At 31.5% G+C, this 18739-nt stretch overlaps 3 protein-coding genes across 3 annotated transcripts in view; all 3 read right to left on the reverse strand.

Moving 5' to 3' along the window:
• The window catches only part of LOC21401440 (phosphatase IMPL1, chloroplastic), a 9012-nt gene extending 8320 nt beyond the window's left edge, over positions 1 to 692 (reverse strand). Inside the window, exon 1 of the mRNA XM_010111512.2 lies at positions 249 to 692. Within this exon, the coding sequence (XP_010109814.1) occupies positions 249 to 557 (309 nt within the window). The 5' untranslated portion in view covers positions 558 to 692. The remainder of the gene's footprint in view (positions 1 to 248) is intronic.
• Positions 693 to 4534: 3842 nt separating this feature from the next.
• On the reverse strand, positions 4535 to 6374 carry LOC21401441 (cysteine-rich and transmembrane domain-containing protein WIH2). Its single transcript, XM_010111513.2, has 3 exons — positions 6196 to 6374; positions 4824 to 5055; positions 4535 to 4697 (listed from the first exon to the last, which is right to left on the reverse strand). The coding sequence occupies exons 1-3, from the start codon at positions 6224 to 6226 to the stop codon at positions 4652 to 4654; spliced, it is 309 nt and encodes a 102-aa protein (XP_010109815.2). The 5' UTR covers positions 6227 to 6374; the 3' UTR covers positions 4535 to 4651.
• A 3449-nt stretch (positions 6375 to 9823) lies between these two features.
• Positions 9824 to 17870, reverse strand: LOC21401442 (lecithin-cholesterol acyltransferase-like 4). Its single transcript, XM_010111514.2, has 11 exons — positions 17401 to 17870; positions 16643 to 16734; positions 15618 to 15736; positions 14456 to 14591; positions 14233 to 14284; positions 13654 to 13754; positions 12849 to 13028; positions 12373 to 12530; positions 12158 to 12212; positions 11799 to 11852; positions 9824 to 10473 (listed from the first exon to the last, which is right to left on the reverse strand). The coding sequence occupies exons 1-11, from the start codon at positions 17639 to 17641 to the stop codon at positions 10063 to 10065; spliced, it is 1599 nt and encodes a 532-aa protein (XP_010109816.1). The 5' UTR covers positions 17642 to 17870; the 3' UTR covers positions 9824 to 10062.
• Positions 17871 to 18739: the final 869 nt, after the last annotated feature.

Raw genomic sequence — 18739 nt, forward strand, 5'->3', positions numbered from 1 at the left:
ATATATATATATATATTTAAATTTATCAAATAATTCGATTTCTACAGTCGCCCAGATGAAGAAGCAGAAATAAGACTTCTATTCAGTTGGGGGTACAAGCAACAACTCAGTCACTACCACATGAATGATGAAACAAATACCAATAGTATATACTGAATACATAATGTCAAAGCAAAACCTCCATTTTTCAACTTTGATTCATTGCTGTTAAGTGTTAAGTAGCTATCATTCTGTAAACCAGAGAGAACCTGAGCACCAGTTTTTGCAGCAGTTTCAACAACTTGAAGGAGCTGACTAGCTGGAATGGGGCCAGTTGAGTGGGCACCCACTTTGGGATAATACCTCTGATTGGGAATTTCAGATATGACGGCCTTCGTGCAGAGACTTCTCGTGGATTTGGCATCGAAATGAAGAATTCGCTGAAACCCATGTCGAAATTGTTTGGTTGTTGAGCTCAGAGGAAGAGATGAGTTTGTTTGATTATGCGAGGAAATTGATCTTGGGATTTGAGAAAGTCTCAGAGGAACGTTTCCGGGGAAGAACAAGGATTTGGCCATTGGGATTTGAAGGAGAAGAAAATGGAAAGAGGAATCCCAGTAACCAGTTCGATGTTTTCAGTCCACGAGGGGATTCAAACGGTTGGAGCGGATGAGTAGAAAGCTATTTGGACCTGGGGTTCTTTCTTTTTTTCTTTTTTTCTTTTTTTTTCTCGTTTAATTCCACGATAGTCTTTTAAATTTATCCTTACGAGGCGTTTGATTCATAGATTAGAATTATTTTTAATTTATATGTATTTTTTATGAGAGAAAATACTGTAACGAACCATAAATCATGATTCAAATCATTGTTTGAATCCTCCAACTAAACATCCATTTAATCTCACTTTCATTCATAATTTTTAAAACGTTGGTTTCTAGAGGTTTATTTTATTTTAATTTCAGTCTTTTCATTAATTAAATATACGTTTAGTAAGAGGATTCATATCATGATTAAATTATAGTTCATAATTCGTTACAGTGTTTTTTCTCATAAAAAATACACGTAAATCAAAAATTATTCTAATATCATGATTCTAATCCATGAACTAAACGTCTCTTAATGATTAAAATTTAAAAAAAAACAATTAAAATTTAAGGATTATATGTGAAAATTAATTTTTTATATATTATTTTAGTCTTTAAATTTCAAATATTTTTAGTTTTAGTTCTTAATTTTTACAAATTTCATTAAATATTTAACACATGACTAATACAGAGCAACAAAATAAATTTTAGAGACTAATTATGTGATGTTTTAAAAATCATAGACTAAAATAAGATTAAGAGATAACACATATCGTTGCCCACTTAACCTTAAGTGACTCTGTGTATGCTTGCCGATAAAGTACTCGTGGGAGCACAAGTGCTAATACTATAAAGTTGATGGTCTCTTATTAGATTATATTCCAGTTAATTTGACTATATGCTATTTCTAAAAGGTGGTTGTTGGTTATTACAGTTTTATCTTATTTCTTTGATTCATATGACTTTCAAGTGGTATTAAAGTTATATTACCATTCATTTATATCTAAATTTTCATCACCGATTAACTTCAATTAATTAGTGAGTAACTTATTAAGTCATGTTAATTAATGATTAATCATATATAGTTGTATGGGGTATTAATTGACAGTGATATATTTCAAACTTTTCACAGAAGTGGTAGAATTGAATGACAATATCACAGAAGAAGTGGTATTTTCTTAATTGACCCATTGTATTCTGATAGGGTACCAACTTAATTAAAAGGTAATCTGTGTGCCTTGATGCTTGAATTATTCTAAATTCATGTATCTATTAAAAAAAATAAAAAAAAAACTCCCTCACATAGAAAGTTCTCAAAAAAAAAAAAAAAAAGTGGGGGGGGGGGGAAAGCCTTTTTCTCCTTATAAGTCATTGTACTAATTTAGTTAGACAATATAAGAGCAAGTTTATCGAGAAAAAAAAAAAAAAAAAAAAAAAAAAAAAAAATTTTTTCTTTTTTTTTTTTTTTTTTTTTTTTTTTTTTTTTTTTTTTTTATTTATTCCTATGTTTACTTACACATTCAAGAACACTAGTTTTATGGAGCCTACACGTTGTAAAGAATGAGAACACCAAAAAAAATAAAAAAAGAAACTTTTCATCTATTCATATGTTTGCTTATACGTTCAAGAATACTAATTTACTACTACGAGTTTTGAAAATGTTGGTGAGAGTCAAGAGGAGCTTCCAGGATTAAACATAGTTACAACGTATTTGGCACGTATACATCGAACTTTTCATAATTGGCAACTTATTTTTTATTTTTCACATTTTATATCAAAAACGCGCCTTTAAGGTGTTACGAAACAATTTTATAAAACTTCACGGTGTCAATTCAAAATTATTAAGGCCTCGTTCATTTTACCGATTCGAGTTTTCAGTTTTAGATTTCTACAGTAAAAAGCTCTCAGAAAATGTCACATCAACCTTTTCTGTTACAGTGAAAAGCTCTCATAAAATGTCACATCTCAACTCGAATTAAAAACTCGAATCCGCGAAGTGAACGAGGCCTAAAATTTATAAGGTATTAAAAGGCTTTTTTTTTTAATTCAAAAGGAGGAAGAATTAATATCACTATATTAAATAGGACTTAAGGTGATTTGAACCCTAATTAAGATTGAGACTTACAGTTAATTAAACTGTTTTCGTTTTTAGTAAAAGTATATTTCCGTTCAGTTTGTTGATTTGAGTTTTTAATTTGAGTTGAAATGTGATTTTATATGAGAATTTTTTACTGTAGTAAACAAATTAAATGTGATTATTTTTAAAAAAAATTTACCATAATAAAACTCAAATTTTAAATTTAAATTGATAAAATAAACATACCTTAATTTATGGGGTATTAAATTCTAAAATGATGGGCTTGTTCTTTCGAGTGAAAAACTCAAAAAAATACAACTCGAGTTACAATTTTATTCAAGTTCATGTTCTTTTAAGTTTAAACTCGAGTTCAAGTTTCCCCTTCAACTCTAGTTCAGAAACTCGAACTCAAATTAATGAACAATATTTTTTCTATTCTTAAAAATGCTATAACTTTTTCATTTGAATTCTGATTGAGATGATTTTTTTTTCTATGCGTTGACAACGAAAAGATGAATAAAACCCGACCCATATACCCTATTAAAATTTTTCATCAGCATTGAGTTTTTATTAAAATACTATCTAAATACAAATTCAAGTTTTGACTCACTCAAACACAAACTTAAAAAGATTCTTATCTCAAACCATAACTCGAATGTATATAACCAAACACAAACTCAAGTTATAAGTTCAACTCAAGTTATAACTCAAATTTAACTTAAAAATTATACTCAAGTTAAACTCTAAAAGAACAAACTCGATATTTTTCCTTTTTTTTTTGTGCGCGCGCTTTTGTTGCTTTTCTCTGTTTTGTCGTGAGCTCCTTCCAGCTCTAAAGCTTTTGAAGGTTAAAAATTTAGAAGATGTTTGGTACTTAAATTCGTTCTTGATTTGAATTATAATTCGTGGTTCACTACAGTATTTTTTCTCATAAAAAATACACATAAATTAAAAATAATTTTAATTTATAAACCAAACGTTTTCTTAAAAAATTGAAGCTAGAAAAGTCAATGTTTAGAAAATCATCATTCACCATCGAAACTCAAAAAAGCCGGCTGTTATTGTGGGAGGTGAGTTGAAAGAGCCATGCTGTACATTAATACATTTCTAGACATCGCATCGTCATCAGAATGACATAAGAATCAAATATATACGTATGTACTCTGATCAGATCTTCGGCGAGGGAGAAGTCTTAGGAACTGTTTAATTTGTTAATTTAAATTAATATATAATTTTATATTATAATTTTTTATTGTAATAAAAAAATTAAATGTGATTATTTTTTAAAAAATTTTATTATAATAAAACTCAAATTCTTTAAATTAATAAAATAAATGAGGTCTTAATCTCAAAGATATCTGTGAAATATATTAAAATAACCACGTAATTTCAAATATGATATCCAAAAATTGTCTATTATATAGGTAAAGTCTCTAATCTTACACTGAATTAGAACGACACATGTATATATTTTTTAAAAATATGTATATTTATTTTTAAAAAATATGTATATTTCATCTTAAAACGTGTATAATATGAGGAGACACATATAATTTGTCTAAACACCTATATACATATTTTAAGAGAAAATATACATATTCTTAAGATAAAATATATATGTTTTTAAAAAAATATACATGTGTCGCTCTAATTTAGTACCGGATTAGAGACAATTCCCATTATATATATATTTAATAGTAAATAAAATTAATTAACTTAACCTTTCATCGTAAGTACATAATTATTCAGAGAATTTCATAGCAGGGCATAAAAATATGTATACTCCATCGGTATGGTATAGTGCTGGATTATTAAATCATATCAGACTCATATTTTAACTAGAAAAGTATACATATAAATTTAAGTTTAATGGAACTTGATAAAAAATTGTCAGCATACTAGGATACATTTTTAGTCTACCACCAAATGCTCGTAATAAATAAGTGGACAATGAATAGTTTATAGCTGTAAAAAAGAATGATATCCATTATAAGATTCACACAGAAGATCTCTAAAAGCAAATATCCAAAAGGCAGCAGCAACACAAGGCAGCACAACTGCAAAATAGAGAAGAAATTGATCAAGGAATATGTTTACCAATGCTAAAGAACACCATTTAAGTGAAAAAAAAAAACATAGGGAATAATAATGTGATGTATAATAATGAAGTATTGAAGTCTTACCATCCCTTGCAAAACCCACACTTGTGGCGGGGAGGCGGCGGCGGCGGCGGTTGGTGGGGAGGTGGTGGCGGTGGCGGTTGATGGGGGTAGCCAAAACCATTTTTCATAGGAGGCCCTACTGGAGGTGGAGCAACAAAAGGACCTTGACTGTACCCTTGCGGATAGGATTGCCATTGTGGTGGTGGAGGATAAACCTCCCCTGGATATGGAGGGGTTTGTGGAGGATATCCCACTACAATACCAATTAATTATATCAACGTCTATTAGCAGAAAAAAAAAATGAACTTTAAGAGAATTTCTCTAATAGAATTTAGAACAAATAATTTATCAATAGTTCTCTACTTTTTAACTGTTAAGTTTGTATTAGAAACTATCTGTTCTGTAAATTTTTTTAATTTGATGTGATTTTGATCAAATCTAATAATTAGAAACAGGTCTTATCAGTAAGAGAAGGTCCCAAACTTTAAATTCAACAGGAATATTCTTAAACTTTCAAAAAAACCCTTCCATTAATTCGTTAAAATAACTTCCCGTCAACCTTTCAAAGAGAAAAGGCGTACTATTCCACCCTTTTAAGACATTGTGTTGTCCCTAAAGGTTTTAAAAGGTAATCCTCCTCTTTGGTTACAACTAGTGTTAATGTGGAAAAAAGTATATTCACGAACTTTATATAACAAGGTTTACTGCTAAATACAACTTCAAAATTGGTTAATTGGACCCATTAGAGATTTAGTGCGTGTTTGGAACCGTTTTTAAAAACAGTTTTTACGTATTTCGAGAAATAAAAAATAAAAATGAAAACAAAACGACGTTTGTTTAGTAAATATTTTAAAAACGAAAATAGTGAGAATTATTTTTGTGAATAAATTAGAAAATAGTCGAAAGTTATTTTTACTTTTCTGTTTTAATTTTTTAGTACTTATCAATAATATTCTAATATATTAATTAATAAACACGATTTTATTTTTTTATTATACTCAAAATAATATCTTAAAAAATCAATCAAACGCAATTTTAAAATCAGTTCCAAAATGATTCTCAAAATAATCTCATTTTTACTTTTTATTGAAAATAAAATCATTTTAAAACCAATTTCAAACGCACCCTTAATTTCTTTGCGCTTTTCATCTAGACTGGATTCAATAATCATGAAAACCCACTTTTGCTTGTATTATTTAGTTTTTACTACAATTGATTATTTGTAACTTAGAACCTAGAACGAAGGAAGAAAAGAGAGAGGAGGGGGAACTAAGTAAAAGAACTAATGTTGTTTACATTGTTTTCTAGTAATATCACAGTTGGTGAACAAAAATAAGGAGAAAAAAAAAAGTAAAGGAATGAAATTTATCAATGAAAATATAATTACAATTACCTGGTGGTTGATGATGGCCGTATTGGTTCATGTTGCACAAGAGAGTTGAGATTTGCAACAGAAAATAACGGCCGAAAAAAATGAAACAATAATAAGAAGAAAAGGGATGGAGAATGGGCAATTTAAATGCAGATGGCGTTTTGCTCAACTTATATATGGAATTTCTCACAACTTTTGTTTTATAGGAAAATTTTTTTTTTTTTTTTTTTTCAGTTATTGGCGGCTGAGTATTGACGCGGAAACAAATTAATTTGGCAGACCTCCATGGCAGACGTGGATAACAAGGCTTTATTATAGAATTACCAATACTGGTGTGACACATCATAGCAAACTAATCCTTTTTGTAGGGTCATTTTAAAGGTTCCCCTAAACTTTGCACAATTCACATTTTGCCCCTGAACTCTCGTAAAGCGATAGTTCCCTACTACAAACTTACAAACGTCACACTTACCACCTTCTGGTTGAATGAAGGCTGGAGAAGGGCACAAAGGAGCTGAAAGGAAAATATAACGAGTAAACAGTCGTCAAGGATAAGCCTCATGATACTCCAGAGCCACAAACATGATCTTATCGTGCACCAAGCCACAATCCTCTAGACCACGATCGTGGCTTTGTTCTTGATTGCGCACTATATATGTGTGTTGTTATTACAAAAGTAAAACTCGAACAATTACAAAAATCCACAACTCAAGAACCTAGTAAGACTAAAAGAGACAAAGAGCCTTTTGATGATTGTCTTACGTAGTGTCAGTTTTGCACGGGTTCTCAGAATAATTATAGTCACGTAATTGAATAAGTTGAAACGTATATAGACATCACAATTCACAATACACGGTAAATATCACCCCATAAGTTGGCTAAGAGTAAGTTGCCTAGTTCACTTAATTAGTCAAATATTTGGTAATATCCCATAATTTTTCTAAATTGATATTTCTTTCTTTAGATTTCATTCCAATACAATAAATCCAAATCATAATGACTGTTGGGTCATGCACTGACCTAAAAAGTCCAATAGGAACTTTCACTTAAATTGGCTTCCTTGTTAATCTTATTGTTGCGAAAAGGTGTTAAAAACGAGTTGATAGAGTGGAGAAAGTTAAGGTTTTCATCAAATTGCTTATGTGCTTATGTTCAATTGGTTACGTGAAGAAAGCTATTTTCATCAAATTGTTTGAGTGTTTTCGTCACTAACACGAAGTGGGTTCTGCTCAATTAGATTGGTTATTATATAACCAAAATAAATTGTATTGGATTGAATGAACACTCTTAAATGCATCGACCTCATTGTTCTACTAACTCATTGGTGGTAATTTACACCCATTTAAAGCTTATTAATGTGTGTGCTCATGCACTTATTTATTTATTTATTTACTATCAAAACTTAGGCCTTGTTCACTTCACGGATTCGAGTTTTTAATTCGAGTTGAGATGTGACATTTTCTAAGAGATTTTCACTGTAGTAGAAAAAGTTAGATGTGACATTTTTTGAGAGCTTTTTACTGTAGAAACCTAAAATTAAAAACTCAAATCGGTGAAATAAATGAGACCTTAATAGTTATACTTGTAACATAAGGGTAAAGTATAACGTTTGCGAAGTTTGGAATAATAAGCTGTCACTTTTAACAGTTTTGGGGTGCAAATTGAAATAAATATAAAGTTCTACGACACTAGTGAAAATAACCGTAATTTTAATTGATTAATCAGTCAATTGGAAACAGAAGCTTCTGATCATGGCGAAGAAAAAAAGAACAAAAAAGAAGCTTCTAATATAGTGTGTTTGTCTGTCCTTTTTTAGACCCAGTATTTGACGCGGGATAATATGATGCAAATACTGCTTCTAGATGATTGATCATGGATGGTTCCAACTTTTTTCAACTTGGGGAAAAGTTACCGCAAAGAACTAGAAAAAAGGTGTAACTTTCTTATCTATCATAGATAGCGAGTCTTTTTAGTTTGTTATTTAAATTTTTAATTTGAGTTGAGATGTGATTTTGTGTGAGAATTTTTTACTGTAATAAAAAAGTTAGATGTGACTGTTTCTGAGAGCTTTTTACTGTAACAAAACTCAAATTTTAAATTTAAATCAGCAAAATGAACGAGCAAGAATTGTGCATGCTTATGTCAATATCTTTGGGTACGTTCGGTATCATTTTAAAAAATGAGTTTTTGTTTTTTAAACAAAAAATAAAAATCTGATTTGGTAATAATATGTTCGTAGCTCTACTTTTATGTTTTATTTTTTAATCTGTTATCAAAATTTTAAAAATTTTGAAAACAAAGAATTCCAGTACATTTGATTGGTAGATTCATACTATGATTTGAATTATGATTTGTGGTTCGCTACAATAGTTCACTGATTCGAGTTTTTAATTCGAGTTGAGATGTGATTTTATGTGAGAGCTTTTTACAGTAGTAAAAAAGTTAGATGTGATTATTTGTGAGAGCTTTTTACTGTAGCAAAACTCGAATTCTAAACTCGAATCAGCGAAATGAACGGGGACGTATTAGAATGTTTTCAAACATTTTATTTTTAAACAAATTTTTATAAGAAACGTAAAAGATTTTAAACAACTTTTGTTCTCTCCTTTTTCTTCCTCTCGTCTCTCCTTTTAATTTTCTAAATAATAAAAGAATTTTAAGCTTTAGTTCATTTCACCGATTTAAGTTTTCAGTTCTAAATTTTTACAGTTAAAAGCTTTTAAAAAATATCACATCTAACTTTTTTTGTTACAATGAAAAATTCTAAAAAAATGTCACATCTCAATTCAAATTAAAAACTCAAACCCGCGAAACAAACGAGACTTAAGATTATTGTTGATATACCAACTTCTTATTTGTTTATTTATTTTTTTGTTTATTTCGTTTTGCTGGAAAGTCTTTTGTGAATAGTTGTAAGATTGTTGTTGATAGAGCAACTTCCTCTTATTATTATTATTATTGTTGTTGTTTTTTTTTTCTTTTTTTGTTTTGGTGAAAAGTCTTATAGGAAACTTGTTATTCTTTTCTTTGAATAAAAATTAGGAATATTTTAACCACACTTCTTCAATATGAGTTGCAATCAGAATCTAATTTTCATAATTTATTGGAAATAAATAGAGTAGACATGAAAACAACTGATTATACGTAATTCAATACAGAGATCTTGGAGAGTTTGCTCTTCTTGAGAAAATTATAAGATTTATCCTTAAAAAGTACATAAATCTAAATTTTTATCTCTCACTCTTAATAAATACCCTTTTATTAGTGTAATTATTTAACTAAAAAATTGTGAATCAAGAGTGAAAAAATAAAAATCTTGACTCATATACTTTTAAAAAATATTTGTCAAGATTACCCTTTGCTCTTTGGTGAATGTCCAAGATAACCAATTGAAAAAAGAAAGTTTAAAATTAACGTTAACCTAACCCAAACAGTCAAACTTAAAAACAACCCATATCGACAAATGGATATTTTATAAGTTTTATCAGTAAAAAATAAAAAAAATAAGAACAAGAATATCCATATCATCATTCGTATAAAACAATATATACCAGAGAAATGAATCAGACACAATAATACAATATATACCTTTCAAGCACGTACAAAACTTGTCCTACTCTAGTACACCAGAGAATTGAATCCGACACAATAATGGAAAATCTTATTTTTCCTTATTTCATATTGGTGCAGAGTACATGATATTAAAGAGTTCAATTACTTGGCAGTGATGTACAAATTACACTATCAATGGGCATATCTTACAATGGAGAGGCCGTGAAGCAGTGTCGGATGAGGTTTTTATGTACAGGATTTCGATTGCAATATAGCATTAAATCATATGTGCCGGCTCTTACAAAGTTACTGTATATATGTTTTTACACACATAATTCAAGCATCAACTGAGACACTTACGGCATTCAGTTCAATATGCTGCTTGCCTTCATTCCGAGGATGTATAACAATCGTGGCACAAGCCTCGGCTTGCGAAGATTTATTGCCTCCATCTTGAAAAAGAGTTATAGAGCTCGTCAAAGGCTTTCGATTACCGTCTTGGGTGTCTGAGTCATCTGAGATGATTTCCCATTCTTCTTTCAGTGATGTCACTTGCAAGCCTTTCTCTGTGTGTCTCTCCATCTCGAACTCGGTCGGTAAAATCACGTAGTCATTTACAGGGTTGTAGAAAGGATCGTGGTCTGCCCGCAGCCAGTGCTTGAGAATCCGAAATAGGTGATGGTCGCAAAGGATTCCTCGATGCTCGCCGGGTATACCAACCCGTGCTTCTGCATTAAGCCCATCAGCCTGGGGAAATGTAAAAGAGAAAAAAAGGGATTAGAAAAAAGTACAGTAAGATTTAAAGCTCTGTTCACTTCACTGATTCGAGTTTTTCTACAGTAAAAAGCTCTCACAAACAATCACATCTAACTTTTTTGCTACAGTAAAAAGCTCTCACAAAAAATCACATCTCAACTCGAATTCTAAACTCGAATCAACGAAGTGAACGAGGCCTAAATGTCCCCAATCTAAATACGAAGATAATTGCTTTTAACAATATATTTACTCTTAAGACTAAAGACATTTACAAAAAAAAAAAGATTTGAATAATAGAAATCCTTGATGAAAAATGATTAAAATTATTTGGATAGATGAAAATTATTTTTTTCTTAAAAAAAACAAAAATCTGTTATTAATAATAATCAATAATTATAAACAAGAGATTACGAAAGGAGGAAGAGATTTCCTCATAGTATAACAAAAAAACTAAAGAGAAGAATCCCAGTCTATGAGCAAATCAACCACATATTACTTTAGATATTTGATTCAAGTCAACTTCAAGTAATTTTAAACAATCATTCAACTTGAAAAGGAACACCATAGTATATGCGTGCTTCCGTAACATTTCTGCTATTAACAAAAGATATATTGATCTCACTCACATATTATTCATATCTCTCTTTCAGCAAGCTAATCTCCGATCTTGAACGTTTATTTAAAAAAAAAAAAAAAAAACTACGAAGCAGAAACTTAATATGGACAACTAATCACACAAAATGTATGGTCATGACACTATAGGAAAACGCTAAAACCAACACCAATCTTGGTGCTTCAACCATATTACAGAAGGTAAAATACAGTTATCGCATGGTCCCTTCTCGGCCTCTGATTGTTTGACAGGCAGTGGTTATTTAACAGGTAGTAATAAATTCAAACTCTTCTTGGCACCACATGGAAGTCCAAAAGAATGGTTTATTTCCCCTTCTCTTCCCCCTACTTATGTTAATACCCTTCTATCACTAGCATTTTAACCTTATCCATTCAATTTGGGTCAGCAAAAGAGGATCCACAACAACAGTTCTTTCAGACGAAACAAATCTGTTAGTAGTAGATCCTACGAGCAGCATTTCATAGAGAATCTGACAGCCATTCCTATTTCCTATCATTTGAGGATCAAATGAACATAAATTCACTCTCCAAATAGAATTTCAAAGTTCAAATGAAAACAAACTAATTTCAAAGACACAACAAAAAATGAATTTCTAAAGCCAGTGGCTCGGTAATCACACACACACACACACAAACACATATATATTAATCGAAACAGATCAAGCTCGAGAGAATTAGCAAACCTTAGCCGATTCTGCTGGAACTGTCCCATCACCGTTGACACAAATGTACCTAGGCTGATGCATGCAAAGACACAAAAAGCAATTACAATTTGTCCAAAGAATTATGCTAACACAATAAACACTTCAAAGAAAACACCTAAGACCTCTTGGTCTAGTGGAGAGGTTGCAGGTTCAATCCCGTCTTGTATCAAGAAAATAAACAGTTCAACGAAACAAATTTGAAGTTCATAAACAGGTGAGGGTGGGACAATCAAAAGAAATGTGTTACTCCATACACCAATACATTACTCATTAATGCCGAGACTTTGCCTCGAAGATAGCTTAGTAACTACAGGAATACGCTGTAGGGAAAAAAATACCTGGAAATATCTTAATTCTTGAAGATCCTTGACAGGTTTTTCCTCGCTTCCATAGCTGCACAATAGATTAAATTTAGAGATGATATACATCCAACTTCATGATAGTAGCAAAGATATTATGATGTTCTGAGGCTTCCAGTAAATTGGACAATGAAAGCACTTTAGATGGCAGAAGTAATCGTAGAACAGTACATCAGAATTAATGGAGGTATTACCAAACACTATGAGGTGTCTCGACATTGATCCCATATACATTGTAGAATTTAACTCCTGAAGGAACTTTGGCACGAGAAAGAACCTCGCGTGTTTCATTAGCCCATTTCAAGATCTCCAAGTTAAACGGCATGGGAATATCTTCACCATCATAGTTCACCTGGAATTCTTATTGTTAATTGTCCAATACCCAAAACTATCTAGCACGATTGTGACAAATGCTGCATATGTATAAAAGTAAAACCTACTCATCCATATTCCATGTAAAAGTAGGACAAAGGACCACAATCCACGTAAGAACATAAGAAAAATTAACAAGATTTGAAAATAAATCTGCTGGATCTTTTGCACATGGATATAGAACATTAGTGATTGGAAAGGGAACTCAAAAAATTTCACAATACGAATTCCAAAGTTGACAGTTGACACCAGGTTTTAAAAAAGATTTTGAACTTTGTGATTAAAGATAATAGCTCACTGTGTTATTTAAAAGAGCTTCCTTGAAGATTTGTACACTCTCAAGAGGCGGATAAGTCTCTAAAATTGCACAAGAGTTCCCATCAACAAGCTTCTCTCGCCAGAGTTCTAACAGAGGAATGTGTTCCCAATCAAAATCCAGACAAGCCATCAATTCATATACGGAGGGACATTCAATCAGCTGAAATATTGCCAGATACAAATAAATAATCAGTAACAAAGTAACTGCCAAAATATAGAATAGGATAGAATTGAGTGCAACCACAACGAATCAGGATAACAATTTCTGTCAGAGAACTTAAAAAATATGAGAAAGAAGATATGAGGTACGATTTAGGGAAAAAAAAAAAAGAGCTACTGCGCTTCGTCCAGGGTATTACCTGAGAAGTTTAACTCAGATTCAAGATGGTTTAAACAAATTGAATAAGGTTTTCATTTTGGTACAGATTACTAAATAAACAGAAGTGGCAAGCTGCTTTTGTCGGGGAAAAAACTGAAGAAGAAAACCACCACACACACACACACACACACACACAAAGGAAAAAAAAAAAAAAGAAAATGGTCTTTGAGCTCTGGCCTTCTAAAAGGCATAAAGGTTCTCTGGAAGATTAAAAGAAAAGGACAATTAGGAAAATTTTCTTTAAATCACAAATCACTTGGAACTTTTTCATGTTATTGCTGGCTCGAGTTTTGACAATGTAAATCAGAAGATTAGGAATCCTATAGGAGGATGTAGAAAATTTTAAATGACCCATTTTCAAAGGACTGTTGATAACAGATAGCGTTGTCCATATACTTCTCCATACCAGCTGGTGCATGCTCCATTTTGATACAAAAAAATTCTGCTCCCATCCGTCAACAAATGACATTCCATTCAAAAGGGTGGATGTAATATAGCCAGGTGCACCTGTTTGCCAACAAAAAAAAGAGAATGGGGACACTTTGGTTAAAAAACTACAGTGAACTGTCTTTTGTACATGGCCTACATGCCATCTCTTTAGTGGTTTATTTGACTCTTGTCTATTTGTGCAACCAACATTTGATAATTGGCATATACAACTTAGAAGAACATCAACCAATGCTTGAGTTAACAAATTAGCTAAGTTTTTATGTTAGAGCAGTGAGGATAGGATTGATTGACACAAGTTTGAGTATTTAATCAGACCTAATCACGTTCAAGGTAGTTTAAGATTCCATAAATTTATATTCTAAATTGTTTCTGCTAAATATTTTAGGTAAAATCAATTCTTTGGAACAAAAGAATTTATACTCTGAAAGACTAAAACATGGAAGGGTGACAACATTGCAATTATTAACCGAAACAAAAATACTCAAAGGCTGACAACATTTCTTTTACTACACTAGAATAATAATAGATGACTTACCTTGGAATGGAGCAGCAACTGCAATCCAATTCTTTACATACTTCTCAAAAACCTGTGAATCAATAAGTGAAAATGCTATAGTTTACTCCAACCATTAGTAAAATAATTAAATAAATCAATAAGAAAAACAATACGTAGACAACAAAACATAAATCAAAACACTTGAAATGGCAAGGTATTAGGGAAAGAACAACAAAATCTAAGAAACTGTTAAGGACTTTACATCAGTATGCAAAGACATGAAACATTTCACAAGAAGACCCCCCATGGAATGAGTTATGATGTTTATCTTTTTCCCTCCAGATGCTTTGTAAATCGACTCTAGTTTTGCACTGAAGCGATCCAAAGTGTCCTGCAATCTAAATAGAAAGATAATCATCTAAAATGAGCCATCTAAATAGAAAGATAATCATCCAAAGTGAGCCAGCGGAGTAGAAAAATTATCATCCAAAAGGATCTGACAGTTAACATACAGCAATATTAGTTTATGAACCAAGAAATTGATAGAAAGCCATTTAAAGCTATGCCGTCAAAAGTGTTATTTATTCCCTTCATCCATGATTTAATTTTCAGATTAGATATTTAGCCAAAGAAAAAAAATGAAGGCCCAAATGCAAGGAAAGAAACTAGTGGCACATTCAAAAGTTCGAGCTTGAAGCACCTGCTTCCCACCAATAAATTAAGAGTAATGGTATTTATTATTTTCTGAACTAAAAGAAAGAGGAAAATATAACAGCAATAAGTCCCTGGCACTTGAGTCATTAAATCAGAATAAATTGAAAGAGAACCGTATTTCCTTTTTGAAAGATCTCCAAAGCATTGGCAGTTAATATTTATTTAAGGTTCGATGCAACTTAGAATACGCCAGAAATATAACTACCACTAAAGACACTGACCTAGTAAATTCTATCCTTACCACCAAATTAACATAGAAATTCTATTCTTCTTCTAAAAGCAAACAAAGAAGTTCAACTTGATTAAGAGAAGGATTTCTAGTGCATGATTAAGTGAACAAACTACCAAGTGATTAAAATAAAAGGTGGAACTATCTTTATTTGGATAGATGAAAGATGGAAATAATTCATACACTTCCTTACGACCTGATTTTTTCCATAAGAAGGAACTTTAAATCTAGGAACAGAAGGGGGCCCAGACACCGTAACAAACTTCCACTTGGATTCCAAGTAGAAACATAGCCCTTTTTAATCATGCAAATCTTCTCTACAAGTAAATTGTGCATTAATATGAATGCTGAGACTATAAGTTTGCAGGCCTCGTTTCTATTTTCCTTTGGGTTATGAATGGGAATCAGAGTTTGCAATCTCGCCCAATAGCCTTTTAAGCTAGTCTCTAGCAACACAAATTCACATACTCAGCAAACATACCTGTTGCTTTGGCGAAAGTCATATCCAAAACCAAAAAGAGTTTTCCCCTCTTGGAAACCCCAATTGATCATCTCCATAATCATATCATGAAAATAATAAACACATTCACGTCCTATAACCTGCATGAACAAGTAATTGATAATAAATGACACATTCATTAATAGTATGCAAAGTACTAGGAAAATTGCAAGAAAATTAGTATCTTAATTCTTACGGCATTGACATGATACCTTTTGCAATCAATATCTTCAATTTAAAGGTGGCATTTCCCTATTAATTTCTATATTAGTTCTATTACATAAAATGAAAATAAAAATCCTCTTGGTACTAGTTTTATTCCCAGAGTATGAAAATTGAAAACAATAGAGTTCATACTATATTTTTTAACAGCTTTTTTCTTTATTTTCGAGCATTTGATTTATTTTGGATTAAACTACTCATTATCTGTCAAAAGTTCTATTTTATAATTAAAATATTTTTACGGAATGTTCCCAACTTAACTTGCGATTAAAACTTTTGGCCACTCTTTCACTGAGGGTATCCAACACATGCAACAAAAAAGCTCCCTGTCTTAAAAGACTTCTAGGAATTTTACGTATCATTCAGTATTATTTTTATTTACTGGGAAGAAACATAACTACTGGTGATTACGATACCATCAAATAGTCATTTATAAAATTGAAAGGCCAAGTCAGTCGACTAAACAGTAGGAGTCAATTTTAAAAGTTAGAATTCAAAGTTACAGCCCTCCAATCTGTTTCAAAGGGTTGAGCTTAGAGATGTTACCTAGGGTTATCTTTCTACAATGTTTAATTATTATCTGAAGCCAATATCATTCTTTGATAGCTGACTATTAACTACCCCTCAATCTCCTAACAATATCATAACATGAAAAAGTAATTTTACAGCGACTAAAGTTATTTAAGAAAAACGAAAAAAAAAAAAAAAACTGAAATAAAGCTCAGGTTTCAAGTTTTTTTTAGAAAAAAAAAAAAAAAAGAAGCCCAGGTAAGTGAACAGCTTACCATGTCAGGGTCCAGTGCATCAATCGCATAAAGACCATGTCTCTCTTCAGGGACAACTATACTTGTTTTTGAATCCAAAGACACAGTTCTACCTGTTCCATATATTTATAAAAGTCAAGAGCAAATACTAAAGTGTTCTTTGCTTCTCAATTCTCAAGGAACTGCCCAAAATCATAGTCCAATAAGGAATGTGTGATAAAGCAAAGCAAATTATAAGTACTATGCTGCCAAAAAAAAAAAAAAAACCCTGAAATTGTCCTACATTTACAATAGGTACTAGATATAGCACCTCCAATGACCATTCTACTAAAGATTTTAAAGCTGATTCAACTTAGGACTCATGTATCCGCTAATATCTTTGGTAAAACTGTTCTAATTTTTTTTTCTTCCTTTTTTATAAACAAAACGTGAAATGAATAGTGCAAATAATCTCAAGATAAAACACAAAACAAACAAAATGAAAGTGATACTTATTTGTCTCTCTTAAAGACTTCGGAATTTCAAAATGAAAGTGATACTAATTTGTCTCTCTTAAAGATTTCGGAATTTATAGTATAACTAAAGCAAACTACAAATTTCCCAGATCGCCTCCCTTCATCTTTGCTCCATTTTCTAAGCAACCAAACGCAAGAGTGAAAATAAAAAAATAAAAAAAAATCCTAAAAAAAAATTTCTATTGGCTTCCTAAATTTCTAAAAACCTAAGAAAAAGAGAAAATAAATAATATTAAAACAAAAGATCATAAGTCAATCAATTACCAGAGGCAGGATCGAAACAAGACCAAAGCTTGGTCCGGAACTTGTAATCAGCAGAAAGAATCCTAACCCAAACCCTTTCCTCTTTACCATTCTCATCACCGACGGCCTTCAAAATCGAGCCAGCGATTCCAGGCACCAGAAGAACCGGGTCGAGATTCGGGTCCACATAAGGCTGGGGCTTCTTGATCAGCTTCAACCACAACTCCACCGATTGCACAATCTCCTCCAAAAGCGCCGCCATTAAAATCGAAAACCCTAAATTACGGAACTCGGCAGTGAAGAAATTGAACTCAATTCAAAAGTAGGAGCTTCGATTTGGAAGAGTTTGGGTTCGGAATTGAAGGTGTTTAGAATGAATTTCTGTGGAGGAAAACCAGGACAAGCCGTGAAAGGGTAAGGACTGACAAGACGACAACGAAAAGCAATTCAGAACTGGTAAGATGAGAAGATGAGAAAAGTGGAGAGAGGAGTGCGTTTGGAATTGGTTCTAAAATGTTTGAGTACGAAAGTAAAAATAAAAATATTTTTATTTTTATTTTAAAATTATTTTTAAAAATATATTTAATAATTTTATTTTAAAATTAATTTTAATTTTAAAAAAATTAAAATTGTATTTGGTGGTTTAATTTTTAAAAATATGTAATAATATTTAAAATAATAATATATTAAATAAATATTAATATTAAATATATTAAATAAATATATTAATATAACATTATATATATTAGTCGAAGAAATGTTAACGATAGTCGAATAAGAGTGGTGGGGTGGCAGCCTGTGCAGGCGTGGGCGGGGGGAGTCGCAGACAGCGGGGCGAGCAGTTGCAGACGGCGGGGCATAGTCGCAGAAGACTGGGGGAGGGCGCGCGGAGACGGGGGCGGGGGGCGCGCAGTCGCACGGTCGTAGAGTGAATTTGTTGAAGAGAGAAAACGAAAACGGAAGAATGAAAACGGAAATGAATCGTTTTCAGATTTTCATATAAGGACAAGAACGTTTTAGTTTTAAATTTTTCAAAAATTTGACGCCAAACGCATTTTCATTTTTCATTCTAAAAAATCGTGAAAAATGAAAACGAGAAGAGAAACAAACAGGGCCGGAGATTTTTAGTTCATTTCACCTATTCGAGTTTTATTAAGTAAAAAATTCTCATAAACAGTTATTATAGTAAAAAATGTTCACATAAAATTATATCTCAATTTAAATTAAAAACTCGAATCAATGAACTAAACGAACCTTAATAATTATGGATGCACTATTTTTTACTTGTGTAGTAATTTTGATGGATATTTTTGATAATTCCCCAAATTATGTACTTTATTTTAATTTTTTTTAGAGTATG

This window comes from Morus notabilis, unplaced genomic scaffold, assembly GCF_000414095.1.
Source record: "Morus notabilis unplaced genomic scaffold, ASM41409v2 Scaffold96, whole genome shotgun sequence".
Taxonomy (NCBI): domain Eukaryota; kingdom Viridiplantae; phylum Streptophyta; class Magnoliopsida; order Rosales; family Moraceae; genus Morus; species Morus notabilis.

Bases quoted from the DNA above. Each gene is read 5' to 3' on its own strand.
- LOC21401441 (XM_010111513.2), bottom strand. From the start codon at position 6,226: ATGAACCAATACGGCCATCATCAACCACCAG. The intron at 5,056-6,195 runs GTAATTGTAATT...TTGGTATTGTAG, and splicing joins CGGCCATCATCAACCACCAG to TGGGATATCCTCCACAAACC. The intron at 4,698-4,823 runs GTAAGACTTCAA...TCTATTTTGCAG, and splicing joins TGTGGGTTTTGCAAGGGATG to TTGTGCTGCCTTGTGTTGCT.
- LOC21401442 (XM_010111514.2), bottom strand. From the start codon at position 17,641: ATGGCGGCGCTTTTGGAGGAGATTGTGCAATCGGTGGAGTTGTGGTTG. The intron at 13,755-14,232 runs GTAAGTCATCTA...GTTGGCAAACAG, and splicing joins AGTTGCTGCTCCATTCCAAG to GTGCACCTGGCTATATTACA. The intron at 12,213-12,372 runs GTAATACCTCCA...TCTATTGTGCAG, and splicing joins GAGACACCTCATAGTGTTTG to CTATGGAAGCGAGGAAAAAC.